The sequence below is a fragment of the Tamandua tetradactyla genome, chromosome 7 (assembly GCF_023851605.1).
Source record: "Tamandua tetradactyla isolate mTamTet1 chromosome 7, mTamTet1.pri, whole genome shotgun sequence".
Taxonomy (NCBI): Eukaryota; Metazoa; Chordata; class Mammalia; order Pilosa; family Myrmecophagidae; genus Tamandua; species Tamandua tetradactyla.
In genome coordinates, this window is record NC_135333.1 from 11522821 (window position 1) to 11546162 (window position 23342).

The 23342-nt window shown below is 36.3% G+C and overlaps 1 protein-coding gene across 1 annotated transcript in view; it reads left to right on the plus strand.

The window, feature by feature from the left end:
• Positions 1-23342, plus strand: part of FMN2 (formin 2) — a 376404-nt gene that overhangs the window by 321707 nt on the left and 31355 nt on the right. The window contains exon 12 of the mRNA XM_077167810.1: positions 9519-9570. Within this exon, the coding sequence (XP_077023925.1) occupies positions 9519-9570 (52 nt within the window). The remainder of the gene's footprint in view (positions 1-9518; positions 9571-23342) is intronic.

Below are 23342 nucleotides of genomic sequence, written 5' to 3' on the forward strand. Positions count from 1 at the left end.
ATAAGTTCTGTGATTTGTTTTTTCAGTTTTTCTATTTCTTGTTTTTGTTCAGCCCATGTCTTCTTCATGTCCTCCCTCAATTTATCGATTTCGTTTTTGAAGAGGTTTTCCATTTCTGTTCGTATATTCAGCATTAGTTGTCTCAGCTCCTGTATCTCATTTGAACTATTGGTTTGTTCCTTTGACTGGGCCATATTTTCAATCTTCTGAGCGTGGTCCGTTATCTTCTGCTCGCGTCTGGGCGTTTAGTCAGATTTCCCTGGGTGTTGGACCCAACAGTTTGAAAGATTTTTCTGTGAAATCTCTGGGTTCTGTTTTTCTTATCCTGCCCAGTAGGTGGCGCTCGTGGCACACGTTTGTCTCACGTGTTTGGAAGGGATCCCCCCGGTCACCATTCTCCGCGGCCTGGGGATTTCCGATCCAATTCTCTCAGTTGGTCTGGGGGGCCGCGCCTGGTGGGGTCACCAGCCGCCGCGGCATGAGGGGACCCTGTGGCTCCTTTATTAATGCGCCTATTGGTGTTTGGTTGGACCCAGTCCCTGCCACTGTCGGAAATTCCCTCCTCTCCCTGGAGGGGCGTCGGTCGCCGGCCGCCACGCCCGGGGAACTCACCACCAGACCAGGAAGCCGTTCGTGGGGGAGGGGCGTCAGTCGCCGGCCGCTGCGGCTTGGGTAGCCCTCTGATCCGAGACGCGTAGCCAGTCCAGGAAGCCCTATGTCTTCCACTTTTTCTTCTCATTATATCCACGATTCACTTAAATATTTGAGCATAGTTATAATTTAGTTTTTTACTAAATTTAGTTTTAATGTCTTATTTGCTAGTTCATCTCTGTCATTCCTGGGTCTTTTTCAATTGACCTATTTTTCTTCCTGTAGTTGATTATATTTTCCTGATACTTGGTTGGTCTGGTAATTTTTCATTAAATGCTAGGCAGTCTGAATGTTATTTTGCTGAGTGCCTGGACTTTATGTATTCCTGTACGAGTGATTTGCTTTGTCATGACATGTAATTTAAATTGCTTGTGGCTAAGTTTGATCCCTCAAAATCCTGTTTTTAAGCTTTGCTGTTGTTGGTCTAGAGCACCTTTCATGTTAGTGATAACTCGTCCCTACCAAAAAGGTGTGCTACTGCTGGGATCTCCACGACTGCACTGTTCCAGGCGATCCACAACAGCGCTGTACTCTGACTCTTCAGAGTTCAAACGTAACGACCCTTTGTAAGCTCTGGAATTGTTCAGTTTATAACTCCTGGATTGTTCTTTGCTTGACTTAAAGAGTTTCAGTTTATTCATCTTTGGCCTAATACTTAATACAAACTCAAAGAGAATTCAATGCAAATTTCTAACCCTTCTTTCCTATGAGTCTGCTTCCTCTCTGGAACTCTGCCTTACAGCTTTCAGTGCCCTCAGCTTCACCTAACCTCCTGTCTCTAATTCCTAAACTTAGCATGACCATTTAGTTTATGTGGATTCTCCTTCCCAGTGCCCGGGTTCTGGAAACTGCCTTCAACCAGAAACCAGAGAGATTTTAGGGCTCAAGGAACTTGTTTACCTTCCTTCAGAGATCAGGTTCCTGTGCTTCCTGTTGTGTAGTATATGAAAACGGTTGTTAATGTATTTCATCCAGTTTTCTATTGATTATAGCAGAAGGTTAACTTTGACCTTGTTAAATGGAAGTCTCTTTCCATTGATTTAAAGTGTTCAGTCTCCTTTGGTTAGCTTGTTCTAACAGTACAAAACTGTAAGCGGCTGTATATGCCTGTGTACCCGGCTACCTGGCCAGCTATCCTGTCCCATGTTGTCTCTTTTATATTCTTCCTTATTGTCATTGTGAACCATTGTACACTCTCAATCCTGTGTACCTTTGTTCCTGCTAATCATTATTTTAATGCCCTTTTTAGCATCTATCCCATTTTTTTTTAACCATCACTTTAATCCCAACTCAACTATATTGCCTTTGCATTTCCTTTACTGATTTCTCTCAGTCGATGCATGAAGGTTTCACTTAACTGCACTTCACTGACTTGAAAAGATGACTTCGGAGTCAAACAACATGACTTTTCACTTAATAGTTCCAGTATCTTAGGCAAATTATCTAACTGCTGACTTCCTCATTGAAAAATAGGAATACTAATAGTGCCTTTCTGTCTTGGTTTGCTAGGCTGCTGGGACAAATATCACATAGTGGGTTGGCTTAAACTGCAAGAGGTCATGGAGTCATGGTTTCAGAAGGCAGTCTAAAATAAAGGTGTTGGCAAAGCAATGCTTTCTCCCCGAAGTCTGAAGCTTCCTGGTGCTGGCTTCCCTCAGGCCTTGGGGTCTCTTGGTTTGCATCTCTGCATATCATCTTCTGGTTTCCACTCACTTTCAGCTTTTAGCTCCTAACTGTAGCTGTCTCTGACTTCTGACTTCCAGTTTCTTCTCTTTATAAGGCCTCCTGTAATAATGGGTTACGATCATCCCTGACTTAGTTGGCCATACCTTAACTAAAAATACTCTCTTAAGGTCATACTTGCAATGGGTTCACACCCACAGAACACAGACTCAGATTAAGAACATGTGTTTCTTGGGTATATAATTCAATCTACCACGCTTTCTCATAGGGTTTTATTATTATTGTGCGTTAATATATATAAACTATTAGAATAGCAATGCAAACATTTCCCATATGGGCGTTCCCAGAAATGGCTGTATAACTTTTACGTTGCTGCATGATTATCTACGTGTCTGTTTCTCTCCACCTAGACTATTATATTCTTGAAGGTAAAGACTATATAAAATCATTTACATGTGAGCTGTTAACGAAGTATCTAAAACATACTTTATGTTTCGTGACATTCATGCAAATGTTAGTTGAAGGATTGTAACATTAAATTATGTGCCTTTGTTTCTGTGATTGGAATGCCCAGCATTCCTAATATAATTCAAGCATTATTTTGGCATGTAACATATAGAAAAAAGTCACATTAGGGGAGAGAATTTTGGCTTTCAGATTTTTATTTGAAACAGTTTTGTATTTTGATATTTTGAATCCACAAATTAGAATTAGTTTGTATTTCATTTAATATTGAAAGCTCAGTCTTAAAACATGCATTTGAAGATTTTTAGTTTAAAGTTTATAGAGATTTTTGTTTAATCTGAAGGATTCTAATTTAAATTTACCTGGAAAATAGTAAGTGAGTGTGCTTGAATATGTTCTTCAATAGGTAATTGTTGCTTGATAAAGGAAAAGGAAACAAATTGGTCCTGGGTATATCTGTTTTCATGGTACATTAGTGAAAGTCTGTGGAAAATGTGCTCAGCCTAAATCTGGAGTAATATATAGCTTTGAGGTATGATCTGATATAAGAAATTAGGCAGAGTAAAAAATTTTCCAGTTAGAAATCAACAGCTCCTATATACTATCCCATGTACAGAATGTAAAATTCACGCATGCATACGTTTTCTCGTGTACTTTCGACTTTGGGTTTAAAAGGAAAATGAAGATTTTTATCAAATAATTTAACTCAGGATCACATCAATAAGTACATTAGACTAGGTGATGACAGCTCATAGCTTTCCTGTTTTTAAGATTGGCGAGAGTATACATGCATAAAATTTTTTAACTATGCATCATTTACTATTATGTGTTTGTTACTTGATATTTTTATAGCAAGCGTATATATGTTATGTTTATATGCAACTATATTTCTATGAATACAAATGGTATATATTTTTATGCTCAAAGTTGAAATAACTCACAGTATTAAAAAGGGGGGTTATTATTTATTTTTGTATTTATTATTGCAAAGGTTTAGTTGTAATTTTAGACTTCATAAATATTAGCTTTCTTCCTCCCAGGAGTATTCCACAGCATTTGTTTTATTGTCCTAAGAACATTTGTAGCATCAAGGAGGGAGTGTCTTGGGGCTTAGATATTTCTTTTGCCATCTAGGGAAAGACATTCTAATATTCATACTCTGACATGTATAAACCACCTAAAATCACTTGACTTTTAGTTCATTGTCAAAAAGAGCAGTGTCTCAAAAATCTCAGAGCTAAAGCAATTTATCTATAATTAAATGACAACTTTAAATGACTCAGAAGAAAGGCACTACATCTGTCTGAAAAAATAACCCATTCTGGCTGTACTTAAAAGCACTCGAAGTACACATTCATGGCTAATTATAAACAAAAACTAGTTAACACTTTAAATAAAAGGAAAAAAATAGCAAAAAGATTTAGAGCCTAGACAAGCAGATGAAAGGGTTCTAAGTCGCCTTCCATCTGATATTACTCAAATGCAACTCTGTCTCCAATTACCTGGGACTATGTGGTATTCCCTTATGAAAGCTCAAGATCAGAAAGGGCGTCCATTCTGTGCCTCTGCTTACTCGCAGTCATTTGGAACAAGTTCAGCAGAAATATTTCACATTGCCAAAGAGTCTGGAGCCAGACAGTGACTACTGACACTACTCACTGGGTCAGAATATTAACTTAGTGGGACAACCACCACCAGAAAATATTTTGTGGAGACAGAGATTTGAGAGAGAAAATATTAGTGCTGTTGGAGAAGAGATCACCAAACACTAAGAACATTAAACCCTGTTTTTAACCAGTTGCGTGTTTAGAGACCTAGGACCAACTAAACCAGTAATCTGTTCAGAGTCAACCTAAAAGGCAGTCTTATGCCCAAACCCTAAAATAAATATAACAGATGGAAAAGAAACTAACCAAATAAATAAATAAAGGCTGCGCCCTAAAAACTTCAATATTTTTATTATGTGGTTTCAACCACAGGCTCTCTCTGCCTCAAGTTATAGATCACTAGCTCCTGAGATTTGGGGGTAGGAGGAAATACCAGCACTGCTAAGACAGTCAGAATGTTCTCATCGATAGCTAAGGTCCATTTCAACCCTGAAGGGCAGCAGTTGACTGATTAACTTCTCTAAGGTCCATTTATCTCTAAAATTTAAGGCTTTATGTCTATTAAAGGGAGTTACTGATTCTCTGAACATTGTCATTATAAACCACTTTTTACTTTCCCTTCTTTCTTACGCTACATCACCCTTTCCTTACCTCCCACATCCGTAGAGAATTGATCATTTTATTTCACCATCTTGATTCTCACTCTATGCAACTTCTCACATTGTTCTCAGTACGTTCAATCTCAGAACAATTTCTTTACAGTGGATCTCAAACATCTGCTATATATGCAGATTACACATAGTAGGTTTAGAATGAAAAGGTGTACTTTAGAGGAGCATTGCAAAGTTTTTTACAGAATAATTTTATCTTTTACATTTCAGTAGGCTATCACTAAATTTACCAAGAGCACTGTTTTCTCCCTTAAAGCAATATCATTTACTATGCTTCAAAAGAAAGAAAGTTGTTAGCTTCCACTTATAAGTATTAGATAATATTTTCTTTATTATAGGCCTAATAAAACAGCTATGCCCACAAAGGAAAGAAAAAGAAACACTATTAAATATATTTAATTGTCAATCCCTGGTTTTGTAAAAGTCTTTTGAGTCTACTATGAAATCTCTTGATCCATAATTTCTGTATCTGATATAAAGAGGCACCCTTATTTTAACAGAGCGTATATTTAAAGAGGAGATAAATGGGTGCTCCTACAATAGAAGACTTTTGACATTTTAGAAGAAATGAATCCACATCCCTTTCTTAGTAATGTTGATGTGGAGAGGAGAGGGAGGTAGGAAGTGTATTACTACACACCAGGTGATTTCTATATTACTTCTTTAATCATGAAACAACTCAATGAAAAAGAAATTAATATTTTAATACTGAAGAAATCGAGGCTCGAAGCTCTTAAAATCTAGCACAACTTAGTGGCTAAACTAGAATTCAAACCAAGGTCTGTGTGTAACTCTAAAATTCATGTTCTGGCCCAAAAGCTGGACCCGAGGACTTGTGAATGAGAAGCCCAGCAGTGAGAATGGCCTGCAGGGGAGGTGCAGTGTGTGAGGTGGGGGAGGGGCTGGCACCCAGAGATTTGAGTTCAGGAAGGCCCTTGGGTGGTCGTATAGATTAGGGGTCTTATAGACCCCTCTGTAGAGGGTGAGCAAGACTGTAGAAGAGGCTGTGGCACGGGGAGCTCTGGCAGTCAATGGCAGCTCCTTGAAGATCACTACGAGGCAAGCTTTATGCTTGTCTATTTTAAGTGTTTCCCAGCTTTCTTTTGGTTTTGCTTCGTTAAGAATGAATAGAAAGCTCCATCATTATTTATATCAAATGAGAAATGAGCTCTACTGTAGAGAATGGGAAAATTAATTTATATACTAAAAAAGAAAGAAAAATGGAATCATATATCTCTTCTCTTATATAATTCATTTAGCACACTCTATTGTCAAGTCCATTGTTAATAGATTGTAAACATGTATAGACCTGATGGTAAAAGTAACATTGACTCTCAGAGTTTTTCCACAAACCTTTCTATATCATTAGAAATAATTTTTGTAAGTCTGAAAAATAGGTCAGGGAGTAAATTAATTAACAATATGATGTTTACATTGCCTCCAGAAAACTCATATTCTATGTCACCTTTAGCAAAACTGTGCTTGAAATCCTGTGTATATAACACTGGTAGCACATAGCTTGTCAGAGTGGTTATTCAAACTGAAGATAGTATTGGTCAAAGATTCTGGTCACTGAATAGTTCTGCTCCCTATACGAATGACAGGATTATTCTTATTTTATTTCTAAAAGATATCTTGATTTTCACTAACTGAGTTAAGTTTTACTTTAATTTGGTAGCTTCATGCTTGCTAATAAAGCAGCCTTTGAATCAGGGTTTTAGCAAAAACAGCCATGTCCTACAGGTTAACATCATAACTTTGTTTCAGAGAATTCTGACAATAAAAATTTAATGCTGCATAATATCCAAACAGCATGCTGCAAAATGGTGTCTCGGTGTCTTCAGTGAACTCAGTTGTACCCCAGCTTGTAGAAGGTTTTTCTAAGATTGCCGTACAGAGGAAAATCTGTTCATTTCATTGAATTGTTGACTCTACATCAAGGGTCAAAATGTGTCTTTAATGCAGTTTCTTTGATCTTTCCTTGACTGTTTATTAGAGCTGATTACAATTTGAATACACAAATCCACTTAGCTTCAAAATCATGCAAAAATAATGGCTAATATAGCATTTTGTAATATTCTCTGCTACTCCAATTTGGTTTTATGATTGTAATATGGTGATTAGACTTGATAAGAGGGTTTGTTTTTTACGTTTTGTTCCTTTGGTAAGAACCACTCTTCTGCCACATTGGATTAAAGTGTTTTATCAGCCAAACTCACTCATGCAATGAAGCAAGAGCTGTTCTAGTGCACATTGCACATCAAAAGGAATCATTATGAACAAGTGAAACCCACTTTATTCTTTTTTTTAACAATTTAGAGGTTTATGCTTTCTGAAAAACTTAAGTGCTTTCTTTTTTGCACGTAATATTGAAACATAAAATAGCAGTTGGCTGGTTCATTTAAACTTATAATCATACATTATACAGCTTTAAGAACTTCAAGAACTTCTTGTCCAACATTTTCTTTTTTTTAATTTTTTTTTGTTTCTTCTTCTCCAACATTTTCAAAGAAAAATAACATTTATTTAGTACCTGCTAGTTATAGGAGGTACTATGCTGCATATTATATCTATGTTAACAGATTAATTTATTTGCCTAAGTCATATAGCTAATTTTAATGACAAGATCATAAATAGAACCTAGATCACTGGCATTGCACACTAGTGAATTTTAAATTTCTTGTTATTTACTTCATTCTTCTACAATAGTCCAGAAATTCTTTCACTCTCGGTTTGAATCTCTGTATTTTACGAAAGGAGAGCAAGAAATATATGAGGGTAATTGTAAGAATGTCCTCGCTGAAAATAGTAGGCATTGTGGTACATTTTTATTTTCCCTTAAACAAACTTTATATGGCTCTAAAATTGCTTCTAGAAGCAAATAGTTTTTGAATGAGGCAGTCCAGAAGAGATTTTTATAAGGTAATATGTTCATGTTGAGTCTTTTCAAAGTAAAATCATGGAACATCTATTCTGTTTTTTTAACATAGCAAACAAACAATTGACCCATCAGTTTATGTAAACAATGTAATGTACAAAAATGGAAAAGGAAAGAAAAAAACCTCTGTCTGCTGCCAGCTCAAATGATGAAGTTAAATTCTGGCATTCCTGGCAAAGAGTGGCGGCATGACACTCAGTTATGACTTTGCAGATATTATACAGACCCTTTGAAAACACTGTTTTAAGGTTGTAAAACATTAACCAGCCCAAGATGCAATGTTGTGTTTTAAGTAGTGACAGAAACACTTTGACAATTCCCAAGTGACAGTGGGTTTTATTTGTGCACAGTTCCAGTTTTTTATAATCAGTCTGCCTTACTCCACTTTGTCTTCTAATCTCTCCAGAAGGTCACAAGTGTTACCCAAAGGAGAATGATTATCGAGAGACAATTTCTTTTCTTTCACTAGTCCCAGGAATTTTTTATTATTATTATTTTTTCTTTTTGTCCCATAGTTCAGTGTTTTTCCAACTGTTGGTCATAAACTCTTAGTGGGATATGAGATCAATTTAGTGGGTCACAACTGATATTTTAAAAAGTCTAATGAAATAGACTAAAATATTAATCATTACATGAAGATGTTTTTAAACATTTGGGTCAAACATATATATATGTATATGTATGTCTGGAGTATTATATGAATTGTTAATCTATTGGTCAAAGCATTTGACAGTCACTATCATACTTATTTTATGTGATAGAATTCCTATGTTATTTTAAACAATTTGGCAGTATCAAAGTAATCTCCTTTCCAAATTTGATGTTTTGATTTGTGTCTGGCTACCATCCTTTATCTTTAGACAAAGATTAGAGCAAAGAAATGGATAACATTATTATCTGCCCCCTTTCAATTATTATATAATATTAGTATTTTATCTTGTTAATTTCTGAATCTGTTCAACTGTGGTATGGCGTGGAGATCACTGTGGAAAAGAGTTCAGAGTTCTTACCCTATAGCTGAAGAAGTTTAAATAGCTTATTAAATTTTTGACTTGCTATTTTTCCTTTAACTAGATAATTAATTTAATCTAATAATTGATGTTTAATTGACAGGTGCAGTCTATATAAATATGAAATTTGCTAGTATTTTGTTTTCTCCAGTTAGTGTGTCTGATTTAAAGAAATTACTTAGAATCTGAAAAGTTTGATTGGTTATGTAATATATATAACAGTCAGTATGATAGCACTGACATAATGAAAGTTCAATATAACATTTTCTATCATATGTGATATTCAAAGATTTAAAATAAGCTTCTGGCTGGAATACATTAGACTCGGCAATTATTAGCAGATGCTTAAGAATAAATCAGTATTAAGTTTCTCCATACTTCCTAAAATTAATAATGACTTGAAATAAATTTTACATTATTTAGATCATATTTTGCTTGGATAGTATAACTATTTATCTTTTATCTCTTATATCCTTTTCTTTTGCATTGTCAGCTAAAATTGACCAAGAGGCAGAGGAAAATTCACTGACAGAGACTCATAAATGGTAAGAAACTACTTTTCTTTGATATGCTATTTCTTCTCACAATAGAAGACTAGTTCTTGTATTTTCATCTCAAGAAACCAATTATTAGTTCAATTTTTGTGTGTAGTAACATTTATCATAAAATCAGACATTTTAACCATTTTTATGCATACATTTCAGTGACATTAAGAACATTCATGATGTTGGGCTATTATCACCTCCATCCATTACAAAAGCTTTTAATTACTCCAAACAGAAACTCTGTACTTATTAGGCAATAGCTCATTCTACACCCTACCACCCAGCCCTTGGTAACTTCTAATCTGTTGTGTCTATGAGTTTGCTTATTCTGGGTATTTCATATAAGAGGAATCATATAATATTCTCCCTTCTATGCCTTGCTTATTTATCTCAGTGTAATATTTTGAAAGTTCATATTGAAGCACATATCAGAAATTCATTCTTTTTTATGAGTGCATAATATTCTTTTGGGTGTATACTACCACATACCGTTTATGCCTTCATCTCTTGATGGATTGGGGTGGTACACCTTTTGGGTATTGTGAATTATGCTGCTGTGACAACAGTGTAGAAATATCTATTCAAGTCCGTGCTTTCAATTCCTTTGAAATGTATACCCTAAAGGGAACTTGCCAGATGTTCTAGTTTGCTAGCTGCCAGAATGCAATATACCAGAAATGAAATGGCTGTCAAAAAGGGGAATTTAATAAGTTGCTAGTTTACAGTTCTAAGGCCCAGAAAATATCCCAATTAAAACAAGTCTATAGAAATGTCCAATCAAAGGCATCCATCCAGGAAAAGATACCTTGGTTCAAGAAGGCCGATGAAGTTCAGGGTTTCTGTCTCAAGTGAGAAGGCAAAAGGCAAACACAGGGCTTCTCTCTCAGCTGGAAGGGCACATGGCAAACAGGCACTATCTGTTAGCTTTCTCTCCTGGCTTCCGGTTTCATGAGGCTCCCCAGGAGGCATTTCCCTTCTTCATCTCCAAAGGTGGCTGGCTCGTGGACTCTGCTTCATGGTGCTGCAGCATTCTCTGCTCTCTCCGAATCTCCTTCATTCTCCAAAATGCTTCCTCTTTTATAGGACTCCAGAAACTTCTCAAGACCCACCCAAATGGGTGGAGACATGCCTCCAGCTAATCCAGTTTACCGGCCACTCTTGATTAAATCACATCTCCAGGGAGATGATCTGATTACAGTTTCAAACATGCAGTATTGAATAGAAATTATTCTGCCTTATGAAATGAGATTTTGATTAAACATGGCTTTCCTAGGGTTCAAACCAGCACACCAGATTATATGGAAATTATATATTTAACTTTTTGGGAACCCACCAAACTGATTTCTGTAATTACTGTACCATTTCACAGGTAGGAAGCCTTCAGCTTCCCTTAGAGTGCCCTTGAGTTTCAGAGTGGAGATTTGCAATCTGTGTGAGCAAAGAAAGATGCCTCAGAAATATTTTTGCTTTCCCACTGATTTTTTCCTCCTTCCCTTTCTCTTGAAAGAGGAATCTGATTACTCTTGAGGAAATTTTGATTAAAGAAGTCCTTTGCCATTACTATATTAGGCAATATACTTTATATTCTGTGAACGGATATAGTCACATGTTTAATATTTGTTGATTTGATATAAAATATTGCCCTGGGCAAATTGGTAAATAGAATTGACCAATTTCTATGAAAAGCAAAAAATGAGGCCATGACATTAAATTAGTACATGCAGAAATTTCCATCTAGTTGCGCGCAAAAAAATACTAGCTAATGATAAAATTTCTAACAAGTCATGTTTTATAATTAAAGAATTAACTATGAAATTCAAAAGTAAAAATAAGAGTAATGGATTATATGAAACACTTCTCCTGAGAAATATCTCTTTTAACCATTTTCTCAGCAGTCCCTTATAACTTTAATGACATTAGATAGTAACTCCATGTAGAGAACCAACATAATCCTGGCCGCATGCTCTTTTGATGCTGACTTCAGCTTCTCATGTACGATAGCTCTGTGACCTTGGTGCAGTACTTTAATCTCTCTCAACCCCAGAATAATGATAGTTACTTTGTAGGTAAGAATTAATGAGGTAGTCCTTCCAGATGCTTAGTAATTATTAAATAAACAATAAATGTTAATTACTGTGTTATTTTCACAGTATTGTCGTGATCAGAATTTGGTGGTAGTAGAGACCAGAGTCAGATTGCAGACAAAGACCAAGCATTTCTTTCCTCATTTTGTTGTTCTCACTGTCTTCACTGAATCTTGTGTTGGATGGAATAGCATCTTACGGGGCACAGACCTTGGTGTCAGCTCTGTGTTCTTGTGTTTGCTTCAAACTTGCCAGTGCTATGGCTCCAAGCATTTAGTTCAACTTTTGAATTCATGTTTTTGTCTGTGAGATAGGAGCAGCAATGCCTACATTATAAGTGGTGGTGATCAGTTCATGGTAAGTAAATTAATGAATTAAATGTATAAGTAGAACACCTGCCTCATAGAGTGTTTTCAAAATTTCCTTCTATTTTATTTCTCAAAATACTTGAGTTTGGGAGACTGGCTTTTGGAATAAACTCTCTTCCAAACAAGCAGCCATTTAACTGGAGAAAATTATTAAAAAAACAATCCTTTATAGAAATTGTCCTAAGGGGAAGCAGCAAATGGAAAATCATTCATTCAAGAAAAACTAAATCTTGTAAGAACAGTGAGTATCTATGGCATTTGACCCACAACCCGTTCTTCCTTAACCCCTAATCCCACCCCAGGAGTACTAATCCAGGCTGACCCAGTCAAAAAGATAGGGGCGCAGATTTCCCTCAGCTCCAAGTCTGGGGCTACAGTTTCAGCCTGGGTGGGAGGGCCTCCCACATCTCTCCTCCATTCAGATCCTCTTTGCAGAGGCTTTATTCTGATCAGTTTGACAAGAGTGAACTGATCTCTTTTTCTTAACCAGCCACACTAAGAGGGCATAAGCTCTATGGCAGGTACAAAGACTAAGAATACTGGGCTCTGATCACTTACACCCCAGCTCGCTGTTGAAGCAGAGGTTTCTTGCCATGAAGGACGAACAAAGAAGACTAGGAGTTACCCTGCCCCTGAGCTCCTGCTTATGGAGCAGAGTTGTCATACAGGAGAATTGGGTCACCATCTCTGCTGTGGGTCTACTGCATGGTACAAATGTCCTGCCCAGGGCAGAGGTATGCCAGAGAGGCAGGCCTCAGGGAGACAGAGCTCTGCAGCTCGGCCTGAGGGAAATAACTGTATTCGGAACAGAGCTTAGAAAATTCCATGCCTAAGGGCATTGTCAAAAACAACAGAAGATTATACACTCTCCATTCCATGTCCTGTGAGGAGAGAATTCAGTTCTGTTATGTTTAATTCTTCCTTGTCCTAGGGCACACCTTCCAGGAATAGTGTCTGTGCTTTAGGAAACGCTCCTACTTTCCAACCAGCATTCTACAAGCTTATCTGCTGTGTGTGTGTGTGTGTGTGTGTGTGTGTGTGTGTGTGTGTGTGGTGGGGGGATGCATACTAAAAAAACAAACAAAATGAGTTCTTAATGGAGAACAATTAAGAGGGTACTCATAGTTCCATAATACAAGTAGCCACAAACAAAAGGGCTGAATAGTCAGAAGATTAACCAAGAGTACAAAGGAAAGAGACAGATAGAGAGAACTCTCTTGGGAACTCAGTAAACCCTGAAGGTCTGAGTTGTACCCACTCAGGAGCAATTAGACCAAAATGTGGACCAAACTTAAAAATAATCCCAAAGTCACATACGGACCAATCATCACAGAGTGCAAGTCTCACTGGCACTACTCAGCATACTTCTGAACAAATGCTGATTGAGCAATAAACTACTATGACCCAGAAGCAACATCTAGGAAGCTAGCCTTAGCAATAAAATTGCACACATCCCAGACAGTCTGGAAGATTGTGTGCATGCCCAAGCCTGCGCCCTCTCAAGAGCAATTGAAGAGGGAAGCTGTAGTCTCAAGCAAACCATGGGCGAAAATACAAACTCCCTAGATATGATAACAGCTTCCAAGATATACATATGTTCAATATTAAAGGGTAAAAATATGGCTGACCAAAGGGGCTTAAGCATAACTCATCACCAATAAGCAGTTTATGCTGACCCAAGAGTGGCACAAAATAGCCAGACTAATAGACAAAAACAGGAGAAAAAAAATTGAGCAGGGACATCAGAGGCTGCACACTCGGTGGAAATCAACTTCTCTGAAATAGTTCAACGTAATCACTGAACAAACCAGCAAATATCAGTAACTACAAGCCCCGTGGTGGGGAAAGAGGCGTAAAAGTTAGTATCTAAAGTTGCCACAATATATTATCTGAAATGTCCAGTTTCAACAACAACAACAAAAGAAACATGCAGAAATACTCAGGAATCTATGACCCATGCACAGGAAAGAAAGCAGGCAAAATGGGCCAGATGTTGGACATGGTAGATAAAAATCTTCAAAGCAGCCATTCTAAATATGTACAAAGAACTAAAGGAATGTATTTCTAAATAATTAATTTGATGACACTATCTCATCAAATATAGAATATCATGAAATAAAGAGAAACTATTAAAAGAACCATATGGAAATTTTGGAATTGATGAGTACAATAACTCAAATAAAGCAAAAGCACTAGAGGGGCTCTACAGGTGATTTGGGTGGCAGAAGGAAGACTCAATGAACCCGTGAATAGATCAATAGAGACTATATCCTCTGAAGAAAATAGAGTTTAGAAGGATTGAAGAAAAATTCCAGAGAAATGTAGGACATTAATAAGCACACCAATGCGTAACAGGAGAAACCAGAAGGATGGAGAGACAAATGGCAAAAAAAATAGATAATGGCTGAAACCTTACCAAATTTGATGAAATATATTAACATATACATCTGAGATACCTCAAAAGTTCAAAGAGTATAAGCACAAAGAGTTCTATAAACAGACATAACATAGTCAAAATACTGAGGGTCAAAGGTAAAACTCTCAAAAGAGCAAGAGAAATATGACTCATCATGTACAAGAGAACCCCAAGAAGTTTAATAACTTACTTATCAGAAACATTGGGGATCAGAAGGCAGTGAGGTGACATATTCAAAGTGCTGAAAGTGAAAAACTTTCGACTAAGATTGTTATATCCAGCAGAACTATCTTTCAGCAAGGAAAGCAAAATTATATATTCCCAGCTAAAAGCTGAGAGAATTAGTTGCTAGCAAACCAGCCTTACAAGAAATACTAGAGTTCTTTAGGCTGAAGGCAGGTGACACCAGCCAGTAAATATGAATCCATGTGGAAAAACAAAGAGCACCAATAAAGGTAATTGTATAGATAATTAGAAAAGACTATAAAATTTTATGTTTGTCTCTTCTCTTGAGTTAAAGAGTAATTGCATAAAACACAATATACACTTTACTTATAATTGCGTTGATGGGCTTGTAAATAGAAATGTAATATATTTGACAATAGCAGCACAAAGTTGGTGGATGGAAACAAAACTGTATTGGAATAAGGAATGATACAAGAATGGTAACTTGAACCTGTAGGAAGAAATGAAGAGGATCAGATATGGTAATAAGATTAATATAATAAATGCTATATATACGAACTTGCTCTCCTTTCTTCTAGCTTTTTAGAAAGACTTAGATATATAATATATAAAATATAAAATAAGTATATATATAAAAGCAATAATTTTAACATGTGTTGTTGCATTTATAACATCTATGGACATAATATGTATAGCAATGATGTACAGGAAAGGGAGTAGGGAGGAACAGAGTAAAGAATTTGTAGGATTAAAGTTTCTGTATTTGACTGAAGTAGATTTTGTTGTTTGATGAGTTAAAAATTATTCATTATTTGCAGTAGTTAGGTTCTATACATTTACTATGAACACCGACTTAGGAAATACTGAACAGTTGCTTCTAGGAGAGACACAAGGTTAGGTTCCTGCAAGCTCTGGTCACTAAGTTTTTGTCATCTGATCAATATATAACCTTGTCTTATGTGTATTTCTGTTTAAAAACACCTTATTTAATATATATTGTTGATTCATTAACATTGTGCTCATGGCCAACAGCCACAATAACTCATGTCTGAAAGAAACTTATCTAACACATGGATGTTCTCTGTAAGACACATCACTGCTTTCTTGCACTTAGGAAAACCAGATAGCACATCAGCATTAAGCTTGGGTGCCATTTTAAACAGTACTTTTGAGCCCTTTGCATATGAAAAGCTCAAATATACTTTTAATTAGTTTAAAGAATCTTCTTTTTAATTTAGCTTATTTTTTTTTACCTTCATCTTTTTCTTTCTTCCATCTGGTGTACTTATTTTGTGAATATTAGGTAGACTGAATCTCTCCTCTGTGCCATTTATCTTCTCATTTGTGATTCCATCATTGGATATTTGCTGCATAGTCTGTGATACTTACTCCATTATATTTTCTAAAATATTTTATTTTTCGTAGCCTTTCTCTGGATAGATTAGATAGAAAAATTTGTTTATATTTTTTAACTTTGGAAATCACGTCCTCCTATTATCAAGAACTTTGTCTTTTATTGACATTGCTTCTTTGGATACCTTCTTGAATTTCCTAAAAGTTTACATTGTTATTTATTTTTATGATTTCCTCCTCCTCCTTCATTAAATTGTTCTCAATGATAACAGATGTTCTCAAGGTCAGCCAGCATAAATTGAATCAACTGCTCTTCTAGGACTGTGTTTATTAGTAGGCAGAGTATTTTTTCCTGCTGAGCTGAAGGGTTTTACTCTGTCAGTCTGGCCTGGATCCTCTCACAGTTGAGGGAATGGTGGACTTTGATCCAACTTTCAATGTGTTTGGTTTCTTTCACACCTCTGAGTCCATGACCATTTTATACCACCCACTGTACCCCTCCACCCCCATGGGTTACCACATGTGCTCTCTACCTGTATAAACGTCTCTGCGAGGTCACAGACTTTTATGGAATCCTTTGTTGTACTTGAATAGGACAAAACTCCTTCCACCCTTCTTTACATAAAAAGAATTTAAAATTAAGCACACGGGGCGGGCCGCGGTGGCTCAGCGGGCAAAGTGCTTGCCTGCTATGCCGGAGGACCTCGGTTCGATTCCCGGCCCCAGCCCATGTAACAAAAACGGAGAAACGGAATACAATAAAACAAGAAAATGTTTCCCTTTCTTCCTTCCTTCCTTCCTTCTATCCTTCCTTCCTTCTCTCTGTCTTTCCTTTAAAAAAAAAAAAAAAAAAAAAAAAAAAAAAATTAAGCACACGTGCACACACATGCATGCACACACACACGTGCGCACACATACACACTCACTCTCTATTGATCTCTAATTAGTTTAGTTGCCTGAGCAAGACCCTGAGAGAGAGAGGAGAATAAAAAAATGTGCACACAGCCATTTTTCTGTTTTCCCAGAATTGTATATCCCTCATTTTATTTTTATTGTAAGTTTTTATTTTTAGCTTTTATGTATAATATTAATATAAGGCACCTATTACCCATTTTGTAAGTAAGATGATATATAAGCAAATTTATCCTGCTCTTGGTCTGTATGTGTAAGGATCTGCAAAACTGATGTTTCTCCTCTTCTATCTTTGTATTAGCCCTTTAAACAGTGAGGCAGAAAATATACAGGGAAGTTTCAGTAGCATGAATAATTTTTAAAAGCATCCTAATCAAAGGAAGATTTCTTGTAGGCTCAATTTTTGCCTCAGTGATGCTTGTTATAACTCAAAAAAATTTAGTTTTACTTTGCACCTTGTGGCAAGAGACCTAGTGAGAAATTTACATGCTTTCATTTTTAGAAATGAAATGGCTATAATTTACAGATACTTTTGATAGCTAAGTTGGACTATCAGATGGCATAAAAATCAACTGAGGTTCGTAAAATGACTGAACAGCCTTTTCTATTTCAAATGAGAAGTTTCCTAAAAGTTTTGAGGCAATTTGACATTCCATATGTTCACCAAGGTTAGCTGTGAAAGAAGGCGAGATGATGTGGCAGAAAAGGCTCTGACATGTCCTCTTGGCCTCCTCTGCCACTCTACAAATGCAATTGAATAAACCACATAAACTGCCAGAGAACTCAGCTCCCTCATTTATGACAGGTATATGACTTCATCCTTCCTGTCATCCTCTCTAGGATAGTTGTAGAAATTGAATAATCATTACAAATCCTTGTTCTTTACAGTGTGCAAATTTTCTTCAAGTGTGACTGATAAGCTTTACTAGAAAAAGCATATTCATGTGAAAATCTTTTGTAAACTGCATTACCATACACATATAAGTTATTAGCTTGCTTTCAAAGGAATGATGCATATTTGTCTCTGTTACAGTACTTAATAAAATTTAGCTCTTAGACCATTTAAAATGGATAGGCCAAACTTTTATCAAAAAAATACTTATAATTCCTTTTTTAGAGTAGAATATTATGTGAATTTTAAATCATTTTATGATTTCATAACCAAATAAAAATAACCAAAAGAATTTGTTAATGTAATAGTTTCACATGTTAATTATATCTGTATATACATTTGACCATATATGTATGACATTTACTATTAATGTGAGAAATGGAACTTTGAGCTCCAATTTCATGTGAATAAAAGTATATTTGTAGACTTCCGGAGAAGATGGCGGCTTAGTAAGACGCGCGGGTCTTAGTTCCTCCTCCAGAAAAGCAACTAAAGAAACAGAAACAATACAAAACAGCTCCCGGAGCCACGACAGAGACCAAAAAGACAGCGTACCCCATTCTGGAACGGCTGAACGGGCAGGGAGAATCTGCTGCGGTGAGATACCCGAGGGGCGCGCGTTTTCCCGGCCGGGGCGGCTGGCGACTGGGGTCCCCTCCACGCATGTGGCTTCCCGGTCTGACTGGGAACGTTGGATAGCGGGGCCCTCCCGCCATGCTTGGCGTCTCGGGCCAGGTGGGCAATTTGGACCGGCACTCCCCCAAGCCGAGGCGGCCGGCGACCCCCCCCTCCACGCGCGGTTTCCCGGCCCGACTGCGAGATTCGGATTGGCAAGTTAAAGGAGCCACAGCATCTATTACTGGTGGGCCCCGCAGACAGACGAGCGCCACGAGCGCCACCTACTGGGCAGGAAAAGAAAAACAGAGCCCAGAGATTTCACAGAAAAACCTTTCAACCAGCCGGGTCCCACACCCAGGGAAATCTGATCAAATGCCCAGACACCAGCAGAAAATAATGGATGATGCTCGGAAAATTGGAGATATGGCCCAGTCAAAGGAACAAACCAATAGTTCAAATGAGATACAGGAGCTGAGACAACTAATGCTGAATATACGAACAGAAATGGAAAACCTCTTCAAAAACCAAATCAATAAATTGAGGGAGGACATGAAGAAGACATGGGCTGAACAAAAAGAAGAAATAGAAAATCTGAAAAAACAAATCACAGAACTTATGGGAGTGAAGGACAAAGAAGAAAAAATGGAAAAAACAATGGATACCTACAATGGTAGATCTAAAGAGACAGAAGCTACAATTAGTGAACTGGAGGATGGCACATCTGAATTCCAAAAAGAAACAGAAACTATAGGGAAAAGAATGGAAAAACTTGAGCAGGGGATCAGGGAACTGAATGACAATATGAAGCGCACAAATATACGTGTTGTGGGTGTCCCAGAAGGAGAAGAGAAGGGAAAAGGAGGAGAAAAACTAATGGAAGAAATTTTCACTGAAAATTTCCCAACTCTTATGAAAGACCTAAATTTGCAGATCCAAGAAGTGCAGCACACCCCAAAGAGAATAGACCCAAATAGGCGTTCTCCAAGACACTTACTAGTTAGAATGTCAGAGGTCAAAGAGAAAGAGAGGATCTTGAAAGCAGCAAGAGAAAAACAATCTGTCACATACAAGGGAAACCCAATAAGACTATGTGTAGATTTCTCAGCAGAAACCATGGAAGCTAGAAGACAGTAGGATGATATATTTAAATTACTAAAAGAGAAAAACTGCCAACCAAGACTTCTATATCCAGCAAAATTGTCCTTCAAAAATGAAGGAGAAATTAAAACATTTATAGACAAAAAGTCACTGAGAGAATTTGTGACCAAGAGACCAGCTCTGCAAGAAATACTAAAGGGAGCACTAGAGTCAGATACGAAAAGACAGAAGAGAGAGTTATGGAGTAAAGTGTAGAAAGAAGGAAAACCAGATATGATATATATAATACAAAAGCCAAAATGGTAGAGGAAAATATTATACAAACAGTAATAACACTACAATTTAATGGACTGAATTTCCCAATCAAAAGACATAGAATGGCAGAATGGATTACGACCCAGCAATACCACTGCTAGGTATCTACTCAAAGGACTTAAGGGCAAAGACACAGACGGACATTTGCACACCAGTGTTTATAGCAGCATTATCTACAGTTGCAAAGAGATGGAAACAGCCAAAATGTCCATCAACAGACGAGTGGCTAAACAAACTGTGGCGTATACCTACGATGGAATATTATGCAGCTTTAAGACAGACTAAACTTATGAAGCATGTAATAACATGGATGGACCTAGAGAACATTATGCTGAGTGAGTCTAGCCAAAAACTAAAGGACAAATACTGTATGGTCCCACTGATGTGAACCGACATTAGAGAATCAGCTTGGAATATATCATTGGTAACAGAGACCAGAAGGAGTTAGAAACAGGGTAAGATGATGGGTAATTGGAGCTGAAGGGATACAGACTGTGCAACAGGACTAGATACAAAAACTCAAAAATGGACAGCACAATAATACCTAAGTGTAATGTAACTATGTTGGAACACTGAATGAAGCTGCACCTGAAATATAGTTTTTTGTTTGTTTGTTTGTTTGTATCTTTTGTTTTTGTTCTTTTTCTTTTTCCTTTTTTTATATATATATATTTTTTATTAGTATTATTATTTTAATTCTCTTCTCTATATTAACATTCTATATCTTTTTCTGCTGTTTTGCTAGTTCTTTTCCTAAATCGATGCAAATGTACTAAGAAATGATGATCATACATCTATGTGATGATACTAAGAATTACTGAGTGCATGTGTAGAATGGAATGATTTCTAAATGTTGTGTTAATTTCTTTTCTTTTTTTTGATTAATAAAATAAATAAAAATAAAAAAAATAAAAAAAAAAAGTATATTTGTAGCACTTAAATGAGAAGTTTGACTCAAAGGAAGGCAACTGAGCAGATGGGTCTTGAGACATACCCAAAGCTCAAATACAAGTTGGATGACTGAATTCTCATCTTCCAGTGATTTCATTGGGCAAGCCAAACTATCGTATTGTATTACAGAATGGATTTCAGTGGAGTGTTGTTAAATTTGGCTACAGCTCCATGGTATGTACTTATTTCAGCCTCTGCTTTTATTTAATTAATTAACATACACTGCTTTCTTCAATTGTGGAAAAGCATCACCAGACCAAATATGATTGTTTTTATTTTCCACAAAGCTGCTCAGTGTCTGTTATAGGCAGAGAATCTAGAAATTATGGATTTTTGAATAAATGACCATTCCTTAACATGTAAATTTAAAGTAAATTTAAAGTAAGGAACTGAGAGTTATAAAACCAATTCACAGAACCACAATCCTAAACCCTATGACTTTATGTTATGGATAACTTCAAATTTTTCAGTATTTGAAAATGAATTCTTTTGTTCCTTTCTTTAAATTCCACAAATAAAACCCATATTTTATCATGAAGTTGACCTGTGAGCTAGAAAAAAAAAAACAGTTTAGAAATACTGTGTTTTAGCCATTAGTCCCTGTGGTTCCATTAAATTTAAATCTGAAATCAATAATGCAGGTAGAAATGACTAAAAGTAAAATTTAAATTATACTGCAAGTATTACATTACATAACTTATCCTTGTCAGTTAATTTAGGTGACTTCTGGATAAAGGAAATCGGGCTAAGAAAAGCACGATAGTTGATAAACCTTTTGTGAGTAAAAGAAAGCAAAGTAAATTATTCCCTTTACTATTTTAAAGGGATTGTCTCATTTTTATCAGAAATGTAATACTTTTCCTAGGTATTAAAACATGTGTTTCACAGTTGTTTGTATTTTTCAACAAGAAATATGTATAACTAAAATTTTTATATAAAACTGTGCTTAGGACATTTTTTTCAGAATGGGAGTCATCTAAGACAAAAGGATTAGATACAAATAATCTTGTACCGTATGTAAGACTGTAGTGAATTTTGTTGAGAAGCAATTAGCACAGTCATACTTACAGAATTAATAAATTCATGTGCTTTATTTTACCATTATGATGTGATGAAGATTTGGCTGTATCATTTTTAAATATATCAAATATACCTGAGTACATTCAAAAACAATTCTTAATGATAGACACTAGCTTTGCCTATTCCAGCCCTGACCCACTTTTCACTTTAAAAAATAGCAAAGACAGTTGGAAACAACCAGTAATAAAAAGCGAGAAATAGTAGTGAAAGAACACATATTTGTGAAAGAACTTTAAATCACACATTTTTAAAAAATAAATGCTATTTCTTCATGTAAAGTCGCTTGAGTGGTATTTTAACAAAGCCAAAATTGCATAACAAATGAGTTGAAATGGAAAATTAATTCTTCATGCAAAATAAAGGGGGGGAAAGAGAAAGAAAAGGAATGTTGGTTCCAATCATTTCATATAGTATGTAACTGTTCATTTGTCATGAGAGAGAAAATATTTAATCGGTTCTGAACCGATGCACACATACTTTATCATGTTTAGTGACTTTTAGAGTGTCAGTTTGTAAAGTGTTTATCCAAGGAATGGACTTCTGGCACATGGATAAAATGAAAAGTGAAATGTTTAGTTCATAATAGGCATATTTTCCAGGATCTTTCTGAGTAACTATCCTAAGATGAATAGAAAGACTACAGGTCTGTGTTTATGTGGCTTGTGCTGGCAGACACGGCAGGCTCCAGCCTGGTATTAAAACTGAAGTGACATGGAATGTCTTTGCAAAAACCCCCAAACAATGACATCATTCCCTTAACAGTATCGATAAAGTAAAACAAAGTTGGAGTTTGTTATTTTCCAATTTAGATTTCTTAGTTAACTCGTTTAGATCCTGCAAGAAGATTTATGGATTCGAGGCCCATTGGAGTGAGGCTTCTTTGGGTTCTCAGTAGAAAACACCTTTTCTTAGAGGTCCTTCGGAAAATTTCAGGTACAACAGTGTACTTTTTACAGATGGATTTTCTTCTCTAGCTGCATTATTGAAACGATTTTAAATTCCATTGACTTCCAGCAGTGGGGGACCCTATGATACCCTTTGCAGATTTGCTGGTATTTGTCAGTTATATAGAGATATCCTGAGATGTTGGCCTCTCCTGAAAATTTTTTGTTAGTTTTTGTGTAATCTGAATAGAAGGACTTCAGGACCTTCTGCTTCAGAGAATTGGGTATGTTTCCTTCTAGTTTGGTTGATAAGTATAAGGGAAAAGAAATTCATCAAAGAATTTCTTTCCTTGTAGCAAGTTTTGTATTAAAAATGGAAACTTTTTCCTGTCTGTAGGGTTGATAAGATCTTTCCCACCCCAATATTTAAAAATAGATCGGACCTAGTATAGACTAAACTGTTTCCATAAGCTAAATTCTCCTCCAGCTTTACAGAGGTTAGTACTTTAAACTTTTATCCTTTTAAAAACAAGAAGAATGAAATCACTACATTTTGTATTCTGAGAACACATGTGGTGTAGGGGGTGGACAGGGTGTAAATGGTGCACGAAAGGA